This window comes from Petaurus breviceps, unplaced genomic scaffold (assembly GCF_028583685.1).
Source record: "Petaurus breviceps papuanus isolate PSGF00001 unplaced genomic scaffold, PetGlider_PUasm1.0 90775, whole genome shotgun sequence".
Classification (NCBI taxonomy): Eukaryota; Metazoa; Chordata; class Mammalia; order Diprotodontia; family Petauridae; genus Petaurus; species Petaurus breviceps.
Genome location: NW_027187342.1, coordinates 6,833,435 through 6,853,242, shown reverse-complemented (window position 1 = coordinate 6,853,242; position 19,808 = coordinate 6,833,435). Strand labels below are relative to the sequence as shown.

Below are 19,808 nucleotides of genomic sequence, written 5' to 3'. Positions count from 1 at the left end.
TTTCTAGAATCTTTTTTGTAATAAATCTTGACTGAGTTAATTCTGTTGCTTTGGTATTTCCACTGCCACACTTTACTGAAGATGTAACCATACAGAGAAAAGAAACACAGAAAATAATTACAAACCCCTCTGATACTGAAGTCAATTTTGCATTCTTAAGATAGGGGTAAACACTACAGTGGTAGTTACCCAGGTGTAGTTTTTCATTGCATAAAATGTTACAAAATAGGGCCCTTGAGAGCATCCATTATCACATATTGGTTAACATCACAGATTTTTAAAATCCCAGTTGCACTGAAGCCATGAAAAAAGCTTTCATCTGTAAAATCTAGTTTCTCTTTGTTATTAAAATAAATGAAGTCATTAAACAAAATATATGCATATAATAGTCAAGTTCATCATCTGACATCATCAGAATGATGGAATTTTACATTTTTTTTAATTGCAGCAGTCATCTTAGAAGGATTCATATAAGGAATAAGATCAAAATGTCAAGGGGGTTTATTGATACCTTATGGCTTGTTATGAGCAATGTTCTTCTTTCTTTTAAAACATTTTTCACTTAGGCCCTTTAAAATGAAAGGCAGTTGTTGAAAAGGGTGGGGGAGACATACAGATCCTTTCCCCCCAAAATTGGCATTGACAAAATAAATTAATTTATTATGTGATCATTATACATCATTAATGAGTTCATATTAAGAATGTGCTAAAAGATATAATATTTCTAAATGCTTTTTGTTTCCAAAGGCCCCAATATACACACACATACGCACACTCATGTATATACACACACATTTAGGTATGTTGGTATTCTGGGGTGAGTTCTCCGTTTGACTTATCCCAACTAAAGCCCAGGTTAAAAGATCCTCCACTCCATTTTCTCATGAGCACTCTTTATTGCCAAATGTGGCATTCATTTCCTGCCAGGGAAAGTAGGCAACTTGCCACCTCTGAGATTCAACTAGTAAAAGACAAAGAACCCTAACATATCCCTAAGTTTTTCGGTCTTGAATGGGCCTCACACCTTGCAGGATTCATCCATGCCAGACTATTGATTTTTTTTTCCTCTATAAGATGTATAATGTAGGATATAGGCTCCTTAGTGCCACAGTAACTCCCTGGGGGAGTAAGCTAGGCACTTAGCTTCATATGAACTCTTTAAGACCATGAGGGGGTAATATTTAAGTGCATTTATCCATCTCTCTATAGAATTGGGCAGATCCATACTGTCTGTCCTACCCTCCTGCCTTTTGCATTCCTAGTGGCTGGCCGACTGTTCCATGCTATAGAGAACGTAATAACAATCTAGTTAATTCTGTCCTGCCCTGGCTTATTTAGGGGGATCTCTGATAAGTGAATACCGCCTGAGTTATGGAAATTCCACACTTTTCTAAGATATCCTGAGACTCCGTTTCTAGGAATAAAACTATTTGGGCAAATTAAGCATTAAGGCCTAAAGGTGATAAGGAGCACACTGAACATCAAGTGATGTTACCTGGACAGAGACTTCACTTGGGTAAAACAAAGAACTACTGAAAATTCTCCTTACATGTCTTCTATACTAAGATCTTTCTGAAGATCTTTTTGAATTTACCAAAATTGAATATTCTAATGACATTAAAGATTTCCAGTACTTTTGAAATACCTTTTGCCAGAAAGGGACTTAGAGAAAGCAGAAAAGTAGATCATTCAACTTTGGGTCAGTAGTAGTCAGGGCCAACTCCCATATATTAGAATTATAAATACTTGCTTAATCATCACCTACATAATAAGTACTATTGTCACCCTTAAAATATTATATAAATGCAAGTTTATTTTTTTTTTTGTTTTTTGGAAGGGGGGAAGGCAGGGAAGTCGGGGTTAAGTGACTTACCCAAGGTCACATGGCTAGTAAGTGTTAAATGTCTGAGGCCGGATTTGAACTCAGATCCTCCTGACTCCAGGGCCAGTGTTCTATTTACTGTGCCACCTAGCCACTCCTATAAATGAAAGTTTTAATTTTTTATTCAATCTCAGTTGTGAGTGGATATAAATTGCCATTTTTAGCTGGAACATAGCTTCCAAATAGAAGGCAATTTTTTTCTCCATTGAGGCAGCATTTTAGTTCTTTATTTTCTCTTTCATTATCAATAAAATCTATAGACTGTGTTAATACTAGAAAGTAATACTAGATATCATAAATTCTGGGTTTTCATGCTATTTTTACCACTTAGTAGCCACAGTGATCTTGGACAAGTCACTTAGTTTCTATAAAAGAGGGAAAATAATAACTACTGCTCACCATCCAGGATTATTGTGAGGGTCAAATGTTTATTCAAGCACACTGAAACTGTAGCACTATAAAGGTGCAGTGTATTTACTTCAGTCCATTCATTCCATTGGTATCCATGTGCTATTAAAATAACACAGGAAGGCCCATAGAATATTGGGTAGAACCTTATGATGAATGTATGGGAAGACATGTACGAGCATTGGCAAGATGGGCAGGGGACCAACTAGGTGCCAAGCACTTTATAAATACCTCATTTCATCCTCACAACCACCTTGGGAGGCAGATACTATTAATCTTATTTTACAGTTGAGGAAATTGAAGCAAATAAAAATTAAGTGACTTGCCCAAGTTCATACAGAGAGTAAGTGTCTGGGGACAGATTTAAACTAGGTCTTTGTGACTCTAGGCTCAGCATTCTATACACTGTACCATCTATCTGCCTTTAGGATGGGCAGCCATGGATGAGTCATATTCTGGACCATTAGGGGGAATATCTACATTAATAAAATCACAGATCCATTGGATCATGAACTTCATCTTCAAAAATCCATGCTTTAGTTGGTATGGATGTTCTCCCTTCCCCAATGAAGATAACAGTATCCTCTCTCTATATTTGAAGACACTATCTTTGTGAATACCTGTGACTGAAAAAAGTAATGACTTAGAAGTCCAGCCTCTAGTAAGAAACCCTTTCTGACTGCTCAGTACTAGTCCACAAATCATAGACATGCAACCTGTGACCAGAACCATAACTCAATCCTTTCTATTTTTTGTAGGACCTACCAGGACTTAATCCCCTAGCCCAGCCTATAACAAACCAGTGTAATCTCTAGGATATAATTGAATAGGACTGCATGTTTGTGCATTACTACTCCTCAAAAAAAATTGTCTGCTTTTCCTTTAAAAAAAAATAGTCCCGATCTCATCTCCTGGTTTATCCTTGACTGAGATAATGTCCATAAATTAGGCCACTTGCTAGAATAAGTTAAGGCATCTCCCATTCTAGAGGTTGTTACTCTTCTCCATGAACACACCCAGTAACGAGAGAGCCAAATAGGTTGCTACTATGATCTTTCTGTTACTCAATCTGGATCAATGACTTCAAAACAAAGCAAAACAAAATGAAACACAATTTTGAAGACCAGTGATGTGTACCTCTCTTCTCTCATCTTATAATCTGTTTTGGAGACACACAGATGACTCGTGGAACATGATGTTCTATGTTTTGAAATTATTTCCTTTAGAATTATAGAGATACACTTGATCCCATTACATAAGCAATTAAAGTTTTCAGGTATTTAGAATAAAGGTAAACTCTTTAGTTTTAAGATAATATATATGAGATTCTACTCTTAAGAAGGATAGTCTTAAAGAAAAAATACTTTAGGTAGCAGTAACTGAACACATTACTCTTTTTGTTTGGCAGTGAGACGAGATATATGTAAGTAGTTTCATAAAAATTAGCTTAGTAAAAATGAAATTCATTTGAATCTTAACTTTGCTTCTGTATACCCTCTTGTTTGGAGTATGTTGAATTGATAATGCCTGTGTGTGGAAGAATTCTGATTGTTTCTTTTTGCTTCACTCACAGCTTATAAAAATGCAAGTAGACCCTACCTAATGAATATTAATAAGAGTGATGTCTAGATAACACATAAACCCCCTAGATCTTTGGAATTTGGATGGAGTAGTCAGAAAGGATTTTTGTGGCTTTATATAATACCAAATTTACATACTTTTAAAGAGTAAACATGATCTTAATATTTTAACATCAATATTCTAAAGTAGAGACTTTAGAGAGGTAAAAAGCTTAATTTATTTTCTTTCCATGAACATTATATTCAGCAAGGTCTGCATTTTTAAAAGACAGGAAACGGTTAGCTAAAAAGAAATTAACTTAATCCCCCTTCATTAAGTTCCAGTCCCTTTTTGTTACTTAGAGACAAGTAATAATTATATCCAAGGCAATGCAAAGCATGTTTTACACTTTTGTTATACAAAAGAAATGCAGTTGTTAAGGAGACAGAAAAAGAAAATGAGAATACTGATAAATAGTGATTTTTCCCCCTTATATCTTCTGTGATTCTTGAAAGTAAATCTTATTCAGGTAATAGAGACATTTTATTTAGTTAGCTGCAAAAATGTCAATCAACCAATTAAATCACATCTTTCCTAGCAAAGGACATTTATATAGCAAATTGGATATAAAACTCATAAACTCATTGAACATTCATTTTAAAATAATAATATGTAAAATAAAAAGATGAGCAACTTGTTTTCAGGAAAAAAAAAGGTAGAATTTTTGGCAGGAAGGTATGATTGCAATGTACTATATACCAGTTAAGGAAGATTTTTTTTTTTTTGGTGTTACAAAGAGACTAAAAAAATTTTGTCCTTACAAAGGAAAAAATCATTAAAATGTAGTTCTTTCCATTATATACCATTATTTGTCATTTTTATTGCTTTTCTATAGTTTTCATTGCACCTTTAATGGTATGCTTGGTCAGAAAAGGTGAGAGGGAATGTGAACACACTTGGCTGCTGATGCTGCTGTTAGTGCCTGCTAGCTGTGCTTCAGTCCTTGTCCCTGTAGATTTTAATGTCCCCACAGACTGCTGGCAGCCTGCTTCCAGCTGTGGCAGGCATGATGCAGTGAATTGCTTTTGAATGTTCTTTACTCAAATAGGCAGTAATTACAAGCTTAAAGAGGTTTAGTGGTCCAGTAAACTACATAATCACCCCTGAATTAGCCTAGGCTCATCAGTTGCAGTCCAGCAAGCTCAAGTCTGCTGTTTGTATGCAGTCTTTATCACATAGCAACCTGATCAGCAGGTGTGGAACAGCAAGAGTCCCCCATAAACACAACTGTCTACTGGGGACAATGATCTCTAATGAGATGAGGCTACACCATCACTGTAATTTAAGTGGGAAAATTAACACCAGAGAATGTGTACCAGTTCCAGGGGTCTTTAGTCATATCGAGAACAGCATGTGCTCTCTCTTTTTATCTCTGTCTCACTCCTTCCTTCCTTTCTCCTTTCCTCCCTTCCTCTCTTTTTCCTCTTTCCCCTTCCTTTTCTCTCTCTCCTTCCCTTCCACCTTTCTCTTTCCCTCTCCTCTCTGTCTTCCTCTCCTCTTTCTGTTCTCTCCCTAGCTCTTTTTCTTTACACCCCTTTCTTAGAAAATACCCTGGAAGAATGCACTGTTTCTTCTTATAACTTATGGGTACTTTATTCTTTTACAAGGATATGTTGTGAATATTTAATGCTGGACAGGGCATCTGTTCAGGCACTAGTGATTGCTGTCAACAAAGAAATATTTCAAAATAGCATCATTGTATTTCATCTTTCTGTACATTTTCTTGCTGATTTCAAAACACTTTATTGTAATGTGGAAAGTAGAGAAATATTATACAAGTTATTGGTAGATTCTGTCCGGCATACTTTACTATCCTAAATACTACAGATGAGTTTCAGATAGTTTGAAAAAGATCCTGACATATAATATGGATATGATGACATGCCCTTTCTGCAGCAAAACAAAACAGAAACATGTTTCTTCTTTCTATAGAAACATTCAGGGAAGGGAGCACATTGATTAAAACAAACTCCCTTAGCATTTTTTCCATGACTTAACTTAAATTTCATTTTCTTTAATATCTAATTGGAAGTGGGACTTAAAAAAAATTATAGGGAAGAGAATGTTTGAAACGTGAGTACATAGAAAGTGAAAGACAGTTGAACAAAACAAGTAGAGGCTTTGGATGAAAACTTTTTTGAGATTACAGCTTGTTTTGCTATAACTTGAGAGAATGTATGGACTGTTCCTAACCTCAACATCCCTCAACCCCCAACCTCCCCTGTCCCCCACCCTTTGGAAATTTGTGTAGTCAGGTTCAGTAAATAATTATTGAAGGAGTCACTTGTTACCAGATATTTGACTGAAGTAATCAACCAACAATTGATTTCAGGAACAGTAGAGACTACTTCATGGATTTGGAATCTTGTGTATCTCTGACCCTGATATCATGAAAAGGAATAGTTTCCATTTATATTCTTATTTTGATCCCTTCCTCATGTGTTCTAATTCTGGAGGTGTGGGGGGGAGGGAAGAGTGTGATGCTTCCAAAGATGGCTTCAGATTAAAATTATTTTTAAAAATAACTCCTTAGAAACAAAAAGAACTAGAAGTATCTCATTTAAAGTTGAATAAAATGTGACAGCTATACATTTTTGTGTTGGTTTAGAAGAGGTTTTTTTTTTATTAAGCTGATATGACGTACATTAATAAATAGATGATGGACAAATTGGTTTGGATTAGGTTTCCTATCTTATAGAACATACTACAGATACTTATGTTAACAGGCCAGATGTACAGAAAAAGGAAACAGAATCCATAAGTCCTGGAAATATATAAGAAAATTGGCTAGATTCCCCCCCCCCCCGTAATATTGTACTATTCATGATTAACCCCATTCAGAATAAATAGGATAAGCCTATCCATCATCGCTAGGACAAGAACAGGGTAAAGAAATGCTTTCTCTGGTTCCTCAGGGCCCATGCTGTGAGGCCACCTTGTAGGTGAGACCACCTTACAACAAGGTCCTTTGGTTCTTCAGTAACTAAACTCCTTTGGATGGAATCCAAGACAGACTTGTCTTATACTGAATTTCGCTCTATGGTAAATGGTGTTGTGGCAAGTTTCCAATAAACCTAACAGTGGGTATTCTGTAGTGATTTCTTCACTTGGAAATCATGTCTATGCTTTGGTAAAATGTTTTTCTAAAGGTCTTAATGAAATAAAAATTTGAAAAGACATGATTTTATAGGGAGAATCCCCTACTTCTCAGGAAGATTTGATTGTTCCAGTATGAAATGTATTACTGGATTTTCCCCTTCACATGTTTTATTTTTTCCTACTATTCATTTATGTTTGTTTTTCTAAGAATATGAAAATTTAACATCTAAATATACAAAATGCAGAATTGGCTAAGCACTTTTAATTAATTTTAAACTTTACTAAAAAGATATGAACTATTATTAGGTAGGGATCTTCATTTATCCCTTCAAAACACCTACTAATGTTGATTATTAAAGGGTATTATTATAAGATATGTAGCTAATGAATGATGCCTAGGTAAATTACTATTTACCATTTCCTGAAACATTTCATTTTCAGAAAGTTCAAAGGATTGTAGGATCCTTAATATGAAGATCTCTGTCGTTTTTATTTGGTTTATTTTATATTTTGTTGATGCTTAAAGTTAATTTAAAGATAAGTTGAAAGGACAATTTTGATATTGGCAGAATGGACTTTCTTTGTAATTGGCTATAAAACAATGTTTTCCTGCTCTGCATTGTAAAGATAGCCTCATTAGTGCATTTCAAACACAAAGATTGTTATGAAATATTAACTAGTGTTCAATTTTTCCTTAGATGATTATGTCATTTTCATGAGATAAGATCAAGTTTATAGACTCCTACTTGACTTTCCTAGTTGCACACCTCAACTTGGCAATTTCTTTAGCCACTGTTGTATATAAAAGAAATCACAGGGCTCATCTGTTAAAATAATTCAAGTAGGCTGCAGAAAGAGCAAGCTCTAAACAATAAATGCAATACATTTAGTCAGTGTGCAGTTAGGCGATCTAAGGGTGTTGGATGAGAATTAAGAAAGCAGGTTGAAATCTTATGACTTCACTGATGATGTTCCAAACATTTTTGGCTACTTAGAAAGCACAGACACCCTCATTTTTTTTTCCTTTTCCCCTTTCTGATTCCAACATGTGTGAGGATACAGGACTCAACTACTATGAATTCAAGCTATGTTCTTAGACTACACCATGCACTGCTTTTGTAATGCAAATGACAGGCACAAAGTGTCTCTTTGATAATGTGCAGTCAGGAGACAAAAAAGCATTCACTGAAACAGTAAAACTAATTCATAAAGCTGAAAGACAATAAGAAAGCATTATGGATTTATTTTTTAAAAGTATCCTCGATCAATGTAATTGTCACAATGTAAGCTATTCAGAGCCTCTGCACAGGAAAAATATGGCAATGTCAAGTTTACTTATAATGAAAAGTTTTCATTGGCAAAAATAAACAAAATTGAATTATAACTTAATCAGTCAACCTTTCCTTTTTTATATCAAGCATAAAATCCCTTGATATTGTTTATACTCTTTTATTTCCAGTAAGAATTATAAGAGAAAGTCACAAAAGGTTTTTGTTTGTTTATTTGTTTACATGATAGAAATCTAGTGGTTAAGATCCATATAGTTGGATTTCGTTTTTTTTCTTTAAAGGGAGTATCTCTATCACATACCAGAGTTTAGCTTAGGGTCAGCTTATATTAATGCATTAAACTTAGCTGTGGAGGAGCAGAGGGCTGGAGGAAAAAGGATAAAAGAACTTCCGAAATGGTTCTCCCAACATATTCAGCCAAGCAACAGAACATTGCCTTGATAAGGGTTCTTTTGGACAGTTGCCATAACTCCTCACATTAGATCAGGAGCTCTCCCAGTGCCTATTCCCATACCTTTTAAAGCAGAGCATGTAACATTTTACTTGAAGATTGCTTCTATCCCTATTGCTTTGTTATAGCTGTTTTGCAGTTTCAGTATTGAGGCAGTTCTGTGTCACAAGAAATTACTAATCTGAGGTCTGAGAAGGGACAGCTTAGCCTTCCATTATCTCACCAGCAAGCTGTGTACAGGATTATTTTCAAATTTTCTGCTGCTATTACAATGTGCTCTTATAGTGGGCAAGGCAGTGAGGGAGGGAATGTTATTGATACTTGGTTACCAGGACAGATAAGATAAAGTGCATCACTGTCCTGGCATCTACACTTGCAGCCAGGGGTGGAAAATTTGATGAAAAGAGTACAGTTGAACAAGAAGTATCATTAAGATATGACTCTGGATATTTTCTGTCTCTACAGAAGAGCTTCTCTTTTCCCATTGATGGTCATCTGAAAAAGTCTGATTGATTGTACAGCTAAACAAGCTTTCTGATGTGTGTTGAACCAACTGACTTTATATACTTTGGAACCACTTACCTACCCATGGAATATAACTTTAATTTTGTAGTTATAGCTTTCTTTAGAAAGTTGACATTTTTTACTCACTTTCTGTTTTTTGTGGTTGTTGCTATTAGAATGACAGCTCAGACTCTCATTTTAAATATGTCATTTTAGCCTTTTCAGACTTTCAGGGACTATTCCTATCACTGGGCATACACCCTAGTGATCTTTTCTGTATTTGATGGCGTTGTTAAGTAATCACTACTATACTAGCTCATTATTATTAGTAGCAATGATGTAGATCTTCAGAAACTCACTAATAATGGCAAATATTTCAGATTTGGACTCTAAGGAAAAAAAGCACAATCTTGATTTTTCAAATAATAAAAAATCCCATTTCTTTATTTGCCTTATTTATTAAAAAGTTGGTTATTCCTATTAAATGGGGTTGCACCACCCTATTTTCTCTGAGTCTAGCCTTCCCTTCTCATCCCCCTGCTCCCCCCCCCCCTTTTTTTTCTGCTGCTTCTGACAAGGCTAGCCTAATGCACATGTGCTTGTTGGATGCTGGAAGGGTCAGCTTTCCCTTCCCATACATAATCACTGTTTTATAGCTTTCATTCATTCCTGAGGTGTTAATGCAGATCAAATGGGAAACACTCCAGAAAGAACCCTCCTAGCTACTGCCATGCTTTCCTCTCTAGTCCCAATCGTTAATTCTTATTGTAAGATCTAAAGGTAATTTTGTTTGCTCTCTTAATGCGTTGCAGCTCTCCCAGTGGCCCTAGCATATCCTTTCTCAAATTCCCATCTTGATCAATTGTTTGCAAATAATTAAGCTTTTAAGAGATAATGGCACGAGGCTAATGTACACAACAAAGTAAAGGTCTCAAGTCACTGTCTATTGGACGACGGTTCAAATTTGCTTTGATATCCCAAAGTGATTAGGTTGATTGGTGTCTCTGGCAAGTGCAATCAGTATTTCCTTTATAAGCAACTATTAATATTTTTTAAACTTGTCGTTTGGACAAATATACTAGGGAAGAGGGGGCATTGAGTCTTCTGGGGAGAGGGAGTGCTATTCACACCATGTACAGGAAAGGAGGATTAGTTGTAAATATTTGGAGTGAATTTCCTATTTCTGGATAAAATGGCAGTTCTCTGGGCTCACCCTTGATCTCAATTGCAGTGGGATGTCTGCCATTGCCTGTGGCCCTTGCAGGCCTGACTAGCCCTGTGGGTGGGAATGCAACAGGGCTTTGGATGTTTTAGCAGGAGTCTTGCCTGTGGCATGTTGGTTCTTTGTCAGGTCATTTTTCTTTAGGCTACCAAGGAGCAACTCCTAATGTCCACCAAGAGCTTATATAATAAGGATGCACAGGGTTTAAGACATTTCGAACAGATTGAGTTTCAGTTAAAAAGCCTGCCTCATTGTGAATTTTTTGGCTGACTGGGAATTAGCTATGTAAAGTCGTGGCTTTCATGAGATTATAGCAATTATAGATTTTTCATGAAATGGAAAGTTTATGCCACACTAAGCCAGTAACTATGAGAAAAAAAAATTAATTGGTTGACCTTAAACATACCATGGTTTAGGAATTGTGCTTTGGTACATTTTAGTAGAGTTTTGTGTGGTCTTTTTCTTCCTTTCTTTCTTGGTTTTTTTTTTTAGTAGTACTTAATTTTGTCCAGTCTTATCCATTTGGAAAAAAAAAAACAACCCTGAACAATTGGAAATTGCTTAATGGAGACAGAGTGCTCAATCCTCATAGCTTGAGGCAGCTTAGCAATTATTGCTGCATGAAATTAGACACAGTTTGTTCCAATTACTTAAAATCAGATCACATGAAAAGTGACAGAAGAAAATAAGAAAAGAGTAGAACTTTTTTATGTTATGATATTTAAATTATGAAATCAGGAACTAAGCCACATGAAGAAGCAACACAAATTTGCACTTGAGATTGTGAGCAGCATATTAGGGCTCTTTGAATGTTTAATGACTCTGGTCAGTCTAATGATTCAAAGGGGATTTTCTGGACAATGCTTGCATAAATAAAATGTGAATTCCACTGGCTTTATAAGTATGTATATGAACTTGCTCACAAACAGGCATGCAAAAACACTCCTGAAAACACAGCACAAATAAATTACTGTAACAATTCCCCATTTCCAATGTAACTAAAGATAAATGGCATAAATATTAATTTTTATCCAGTTCTGGTCATAACATTAAGACAGATAATAAGATAGGGCAAAAAAGATATAGCCATCAAGGTAAACTAAAAGAGAATACTGACATATTTATTGAGCACATTGAAACTCTTTTACAGTGACTTTCCAAAGAACTGAAAAAAAAATGCTATAGGCAGAAAATCATGTGTGTGCCATAAGTCTGGTCTTTAAATGATAAATGCTTTATACAGGGGATGTTATAACTGGATGTAACAACTGTATAATTTAAAAGTGAGCCTGTGTTCTGGTTGGGCAACAGAGCTATGAATAAAACTGTTGCTAACTTGAAATTCTATGGTGATATTATGTTAGGCTATCATTTGAAAATATAAGGTATATATTTATATTAGGACATATATATTTCTATGAGATTCTAGAAGAATCACCATGGAAATGCAGCCATTATATACATTGAGCTACAATATGGTATTTTCCAGTGGTAGAATAAAAGATTTCTTTGGTCTCTGTATTTTGTGGCATGCCTCTATCCATTGGGAGTTGAGTTTTTGAAATATTCTTATTCTACTGTAAAATGTGTTTTCACAAAAGGGAAAAGAAAGTACAGATATGAAGTCACAGACATATAATGTGATATTAATTTAACCTACTGTGTTTATGAGATTTTTAGCTCTTGACTGACAGTGTTAGTTTGAGCAGAGGCATAGAGGCAAGAACACAGGGCTTGGCACCAGGTAACCGGGATTCAGAATCTAGCTTTGTCCTTACCCTCATGTCACCTTGGGTATGTTAACTCATCTCTTGGGACTTAGCTCCCTCGTCTATATGAGGAGGTTGAACTAGGTTCTAAATTTATGATCCAATCACTATGTCTCCTATAGTCTTCCAGGTTATTAATAAGAAAGCACTATAAAGTTTGCACTGTGGTATATGTGTATAAGTATACATGTATTATATATAAACATACATATGCATGTATGTATATATAAACACATATACAATTTTACTTGAACCTCACAGCTATTCTGTGATATAGGTAATAGGGAGTTAGTATCACCATTTTAAAGATTTTTTTTTAAAATGAGGAAATACTATATGGTACAGGGGGAAAAGAATCAGGAATCAGAGGGCCTAGGTTCAAATCCCTTCCTCTGCTGCTTTCATACACTTTAGTAGGGTTTTGTGTGAGCTTTTATTATTTTTTTAGATGTTATATCATTCTGGTTCTTAATTTTGTCCAGTCTTATCCATTTAGGAAAACAACAATGATCACAACCTGAATAGTAGAGTGCTACCTCTGTGACCTCAGGAGAGTCTCTTGCACCCCGAACCTCAGTTTCCCCAATTGTAAAATATGTGTGGGGGTGGGGTGGGGCAGGGGAATCCCTTACCGCTTTAAATCTGTATTATCCTATGAGATCCAATGAGATTAAGGGACTCTTCTCATGTTCACAGAGTCATAAAGCAGAGGCAGGATTTCCATCCATCTTTTGGATTCTATCTCCAGCATACTGTATACTGTGCCTTGCTACCTCACTGCATTGTGAAGTTTACCAATTCTGTTATCTTTGAAAAGGTTTCATAAATACCTGTTGTTGTGGCAGAGTTTTGAAGACATGGCATGTTATAGCATAGGCAGTACAGTGGAGAGAGTGTCAGGAATGAAGTCAGGAAGACTCATCTTCCTGTGTTCAAATCTAGCCTCAGACATTTACTCGTGTGACTGTGGGCAAGTCATTTAACTCTGCGTCGTTTTTCTCATCTACAAAATGAGCTTGAGAAGAAAATGGCAAACCACTCTAGTATCTTTGCCAAGAAAACCCCAAATGGGGTCACAAAGAGTCATACACAACTAAAAAGAACTCAACAATAACAGTATACAGCACAGCTGGCTTGTAGACACCTGTTTTTGACAGTCTTTTGTGATGGTCTTCATTTCTACTTTTCAACAGAGTGAATAGTAATCCATGGCAAAATGTACTAATGCAGATTATGTACTAAATGAGTTTGCCATTCACTCTTGTAAAGTTAGATGGAATGCTAGCATGGAGATCAGGAGCTCAATCACTGATACAGACATTATGCAGGACAGATGTCCTTACCTGATCAGTTTTCTCATCTGTGAAATGGGAGTGACAATACATTCCTTTTACTTCCTTGGAAAGGATATGTTGACAATTAATTAAAATCTCATCTATAAAATACTTGGGGCTCTTTAAAGAAAGGTACCACATTTTACAAATGTAATCCCTTATTGTAACTGTATGCTTATTGATTAAATGCCAAAACCAAAGATAATTATGTCTATGGAAATAATTGAGACATTATTGTTCCTTCTCATACTTGCTTTCCCTTTTACAATAATCCCTATGTGTGCACCTATCTATAGGACTTGCTTACAATTACATATAGGAGCATGGAAGTGGTCATTAACATGATTTTTAAAAATCATATGTCATCAGACATTTAAAGCTATGCTAATTAGCCTTTGGTGGACCAGAATTTGGTTTAGGTGATGATACAGGCAGTTAAATTCAATATTGTGGTGGCCTTACTTACAAATTAATAGAAGAATGGGTTGCTTGTCTGAACATTTTTTCAGCCTCTAAAATTCACTGGGTTATGATGTTCTTATTAATTTTCATTTAATAAAATGGTATCAGAGAAGGAGATTATATTTTCAGGACCCTCTTTTTACTCCAGATGTAGATTTCAGAATTGAGCATTTTTAGAATTGGACTTGAAAAGATCATCTAGACCAGAGTTTCTTAACCACTTCATTGTCATAGATCCCTTTGGCAGCCTGGTGGAGCCCATGGAGACCTTGTCAGAATATTTTTAAATGCATAAAGTAAAATATATAGGATTATAAAAGAAACTAAATGTATGGAAATACTGTTACATAAATATTTTTACAGGGGGCGACTAGGTGGCGCAGTGAATAGAGCATCAGCCCTGGAGTCAGGAGGACCTGAGTTCAAATTTGACCTCAGATACTTAATTCTTGCTAGCCATGTGACCTTGGTCAAGTCACTCAACCCCAATTGCCCTGCATTCCCCCCTCCAAAAAAAGCAAAAAAAAAATGTATGTATTTTTTACAAAACCAAGCTCATATACTTCAGGTTAAGAAATCCCTCAACTACCAAAGTTCCAAAATGTGAAATTCCTTGCCTGAGGCTATCTAGTCACCAGTAAGTGACTGGGCTTTCATTTGAGCCCATGTCTTCTGACTGTTGCCACCTTTTTCATTTCAGTTATAAGACTTATGATTGTGATGTATTCATTCTTAATAAGGGAATGCTAGGTGGCGCTATAATGTACAGAGCACTGGGCTTGGAGTCAGGAAGATTCATCTTCCTGAGTTCAAATTCAGCTTCAGACATTTACTAGCTATGTGACCCTGGACAAGTCACTTAGCCCTGTTTGCCTCAGTTTCCTCACCTGTAAAATAAACTGGGGAAGAAAATGGCAAACCACTCCAGTATTTTTGCCAAGAAAGCCTCAAATGGGGTCACAAAGAATAGGGTACAACTAAACAATAAAAACTACTTTTGACTGTTGTTACCCTTTCCTTTTCAAACATAGGACTTAATGATTTGTGTATTATTACTATGTGTGATTGTGTTATAATTTGTTTGGGTTACTTATCCTATGAAAATATAGATTTAAATTTAGCTGCTTCTGATCTTGTAACATGTTTGTTCGCTATTCATTTTTTATTCATACCTATGTATTATTTTAAGCCACAAAAGAAGGCTTTGCTGGTTATTCTCGGGCACGTTGACAACAGCCTTTTTACACTGTTTTGAGTTATGCTGAAGATTCCAGCACTTATTGACACAAAGAGTATATATTTTTATTGAAGTTTATTGGGAAATACTGAACACAAAGTGAAATTGTTGGTGATTTTTAAAAGGTAGTTACTCTAATTCAGGACATTTATGTGTAGCAGTGTAATACAGTGTAAGAAGTACTGGCCTCAGTGTTAATTAAATTCTGTGGACCTGTTTTTTTTATCTGTAAAATGAGGGAGCTGGGTTTGATGATCTTTAAGGTTCCTTCCACTTTCATACATAATTGGGAGATTTGTGTGCCAAAATTAACGTGAATTTCTACCATTCCAATACAAAGGAAGACAAACCACTGCACCACAACTTTTATTCATGTGCCTACAGAAAAACACCATACTAAACTTTGAATTGCAACAAATAAACCCATTAAGGATAAACTCAGTATCAAGGTATTGCAAGTATCCTAAGTAGCTATTTATACACTTCAGTAATCTTTGTAATTGGCTTGTCTTTTACTACCATTAATTAGATGATGTAGTATTCCATTAATAAGAGTGACACACCTCAGCATTTTCACCTTTAATTACAGACTTCAGTAGGCACTTAGGTTATTGACAAAATGGCCTAAATATTGTCTGATACACACATATTTTTGTTTTCTTTCAGCATCCTTACCCTTCTGAAGAACAGAAAAAGCAGCTGGCACAAGACACAGGCCTCACTATACTTCAAGTGAACAATTGGTAAGTAATTTGACATTTACGCATAATCAGTATTCCAGCCTCTGGCAACCTGCAAGCTAATGTTTTGTATTAAGAAGACACACCCAGTCATTGTGGCTTTCCCTGGTGGCTTGTTGATGCGAAGGTGAAAATGGTCTAGTTCATTGATGGAAGGCACTGAGGAATTTTAACACAAGTGTGAAAAACACTATGTATTTATTCTCATTTTTTAAGTGGATATATTTTAAAGCAGGAGCTATAAGTGCTCGTCCAGAAAAAATATTACGATAACTTTTCCCCTTCAGGATAATCAGCAACTCAAGAAATATTGAAACCTGTGTTTACCAGAGAACCCCCAATTCATCCTCTCTTATGTCAAGTTTGCATTAATGCATTAACGGAATCTAGATTCTCTTATTGTCAGTCAAGGAAACTTTTTTCCTCTATATGACCAGCATATTGAAAAGAAGAAATTCTTAATATTTCTATTTGAACAAGGTTATTCAGAACTTGATTCCATTGAGAGTGTGTGGTCTGATTCCTAAGTTAATGCTGAAGTTCTGAATTCTTGAAGGCCAAGATTAAGTACCAGCCAATGTCATACTGACATTGTATACCAGTGAGGCAACAAGGCTTTGAAAAAGTATGACTTACTGCCTTTTGTGAGGGCATTGAAAGCAAAGTTTTATATTATAACTCAGGGCATCTCTTTGAAAAGTGTGGAAAATAAATACCTTGTTAAATAAGTGTAATTAACTAATTGTATTAATATTTAGATTAGTGTTTATGATTAAGAAACCTTATTTATTTTGAAATAAAACTCAGAAAAAGCCAAAAGCCCAATGAGGGGAAAAGATCCCATGGAATTCCAGTTTGAAGACAGAAGTATTTTTTTTCCCCATTCACTAAGTGTCAGAGATTAATATTGCTGAATCACTGATTACATGGCCTAATCCATTTTAGTGAATAAATTTGCTTTAGATGTCCAATGCACCTACATTAACAAACCCTTCTCTGTTAGAGACTCGGAGCCTATGGGAGAGATTTCAGATATATTAAACCCCATTACAGAAAATGTAATTTCTGTCAATATAATCCCATGTATTCTTCAATTTAGTACTTTGGAGATAACGAGCTACTTACAATATATTTGCCTTTGGAGGATTAATTTACAAAGTGCCCTATCTGGGAGACACAGACAGACTCACACAAGCATTGCTTGTAAGGGTTATCAATTTCTGTGACCTTACAGCAGCCTTGGGAGATCCCTTTTTTTTTCATCCCTTTTAGTCAGTGGATAGGGAACAGAGTGCTGGGTGTAGTATCTAAATGTGTTACTAGGCATCATGCTGGTGTGTATGTGAGTGTGTGTGTGTGTGTGTTTATTTTAAGTCACTATGGCATCTTATTTTTTTAAGCCCCTTTACAGTCACAGATTTTGACTCATCTTTTAAAATGTGTTTGGGGTAGACATGTTTTCTAGGTCAGCTTCTACATTTGCATATTCTTCCAATTTAAGCTGACTGCTGGGTACTTTTATACTATATAAGAGTCACATGAACTTAAAATGCCCCCAGAGAAATGCTCCAAGATTAAGGGGAAAGAGCATAGTGAATTCCCTCAATGAGAAAGACGAAGAAGTGCACTCTCTTACTCAGGTGATGGTGTTGGCACCATCTCCTCTCCTTACGGTTGCTAGCAAACTCAATCTATAAACTTAGCTACCAATGAAATAGTTCTCTTGTAAGCAGGTTTTCATGGGCAATAATAACCTTATGGGACATTTCCTGTGGATGAAGGAACAGGCTAGGTTTTTAGTAAATCTGAGAAAGTTACCAGTGCCATTTTCCTGAACTCTATAAAGATGCTGCAAGGGGGTACTTTGTTTTGTTTTTTTCTTTATTTCCCAGATCAAGTTAAGAATCAGGAATCTAAAGGAAAAGTTGCTTTGTTTATTTTTGTTTCTAATGCTATCATTGGAAAAGGAGGTGCAGACAAAAGTCCTTATGTGATTTACAAAAGTCAGACTGGGTTTTTTTTTAAAGAATTTTGAATTAAGTTTTAAAGTGTAGTAAATTATATTCAGTTTCACTATGATTTCAACTTTTAAACATGTTACTTTAAGCATGTGAAAAATTATTTTGGTTTCACTTTAAGAAAATGAATACAGTATATTACTATCATTACTACTTTCTCTTTGTAAATATGATATATTTATAAAAGACATATAAGTTTGACTTGCTTGTATACAATTGTCCTGAGTTTGACAGTTGTTTCAAATATAACTCCATTGTTTGTGGAATTTACTCCAAATCACTTGAATTTGCCTAGGAGAACAGGGATGTTTTTTTTTAGCGAAAAAGAAATGACATTGTAGTGTTTGATTTTGGTTTTAAAGTTTCTATAATCTGAAAATGAGAACATCCATAAGGGATATTAAGGCGACTGATGATATGACAGAATCTGTAATCATATCACATTCATAAACTAAAAAGGAAAATAACCACTGAAGAGTTTTTGTTTTCCCTTAATGATAGAGGATAATATAAAGGATTTCTGAGATTTTGAATCTTGGTCATGGATTAGAATACTTATCTAAAGAGAACCTAAGTTGCTTATTTCTGGAGGAAACATCAATTTTACAGTAGTTAGTTTTTGTGTCAATTTATCATCATGTTATTCAGCAACAACTTTTAACATTTTTTTGTCTTCCCTCTTAGATTCCTCAAAACTTGTTAACACAAATGTGATTTTTTTTGTAATGATGATTCATTGTAAATTACTGTTCCAGAAATTAAATAAAATGCTGAAGGGCAGCCTAGGTATAGAACAGTCATAAATTATTGGCAGCAACATAGCATATGGGAATACATATAATGCACAAGAAAAATGTAAATGCATGTTAGATAATTAGTCTAGCAAAGAAATTTGAAGTTTCTAACATAGAAATATGTTAATTTTAGAACTGAAAAATATATTCTCTTCCTTTTAGTTTTCCTTTAGTTTTATTGTAGGACCTAATCTAAAGTTCTTCCAAATATACCTGGCTAAGATGGGTTAAAATTCTGGCTCCAAATGTTTACAGCTGTAGAGATGATTGTGAATAATTACTTACCTCTCAGAATCTCAGTTTTCTCCTCTATTAAATGGGGATAATGATAATTGCAATACAGACCTTATAGAGTTGTTAGGAGGAAAGTATATTGTATACCTTAAAGCACTGTTGAAATATGAGCTCTTTGAGCTCAAAATCTTGTTTTTCTTCTCTTGGTTAATAGTTGTTCTTAGGCTAAAGAGAATGGAATGTTCAATAAAAAGCAATAAGACATTTCCAGGTATAAGAGAAAATCTGGAGTAAAAGTGAAATAATTTCATAAGCTATTGCTTTCTGCCTAGAGCACTAGTCAAAGAGGAAAGCAAATGAACCCCCAAAAAGGTTCATCAGTAGTTGTTACTATAATTTGGGTCATTATTCATAGACTATAAAATTTACCAAAAAGAATCTTGGCCCAGTTGCATACTAGTAAATTATATGAGAACTGAGGCAGTTACCCAGATAGCTTCAGATTAAAATGTTGTATTTTTATTGCAATTATGTAATATTTAATTAAGTTTTTTACTTTACCTATGAGTATAGGCCTGAGTTTACAACCAAAAATATTTTTTGGGGGGGAATAGAAATTTAAGGCCTAAAGATACTATATGTGTGTATGCATATATAGGTGTAGATATAGATATGTGTATATATATGAATGTAGATATAGATGTAATCTATGTATACATACATATACATGTATATATTCATATAT

General features: G+C 35.1%; 1 protein-coding gene across 5 annotated transcripts in view; it reads left to right on the top strand.

The window, feature by feature from the left end:
• Positions 1 to 19,808, top strand: part of MEIS1 (Meis homeobox 1) — a 160,649-nt gene that overhangs the window by 115,803 nt on the left and 25,038 nt on the right. For all 5 annotated transcript variants that reach the window (XM_069068947.1, XM_069068946.1, XM_069068948.1 and 2 more), the window contains exon 9: positions 15,944 to 16,020. In XM_069068947.1, the coding sequence (XP_068925048.1) occupies positions 15,944 to 16,020 (77 nt within the window). The remainder of the gene's footprint in view (positions 1 to 15,943; positions 16,021 to 19,808) is intronic.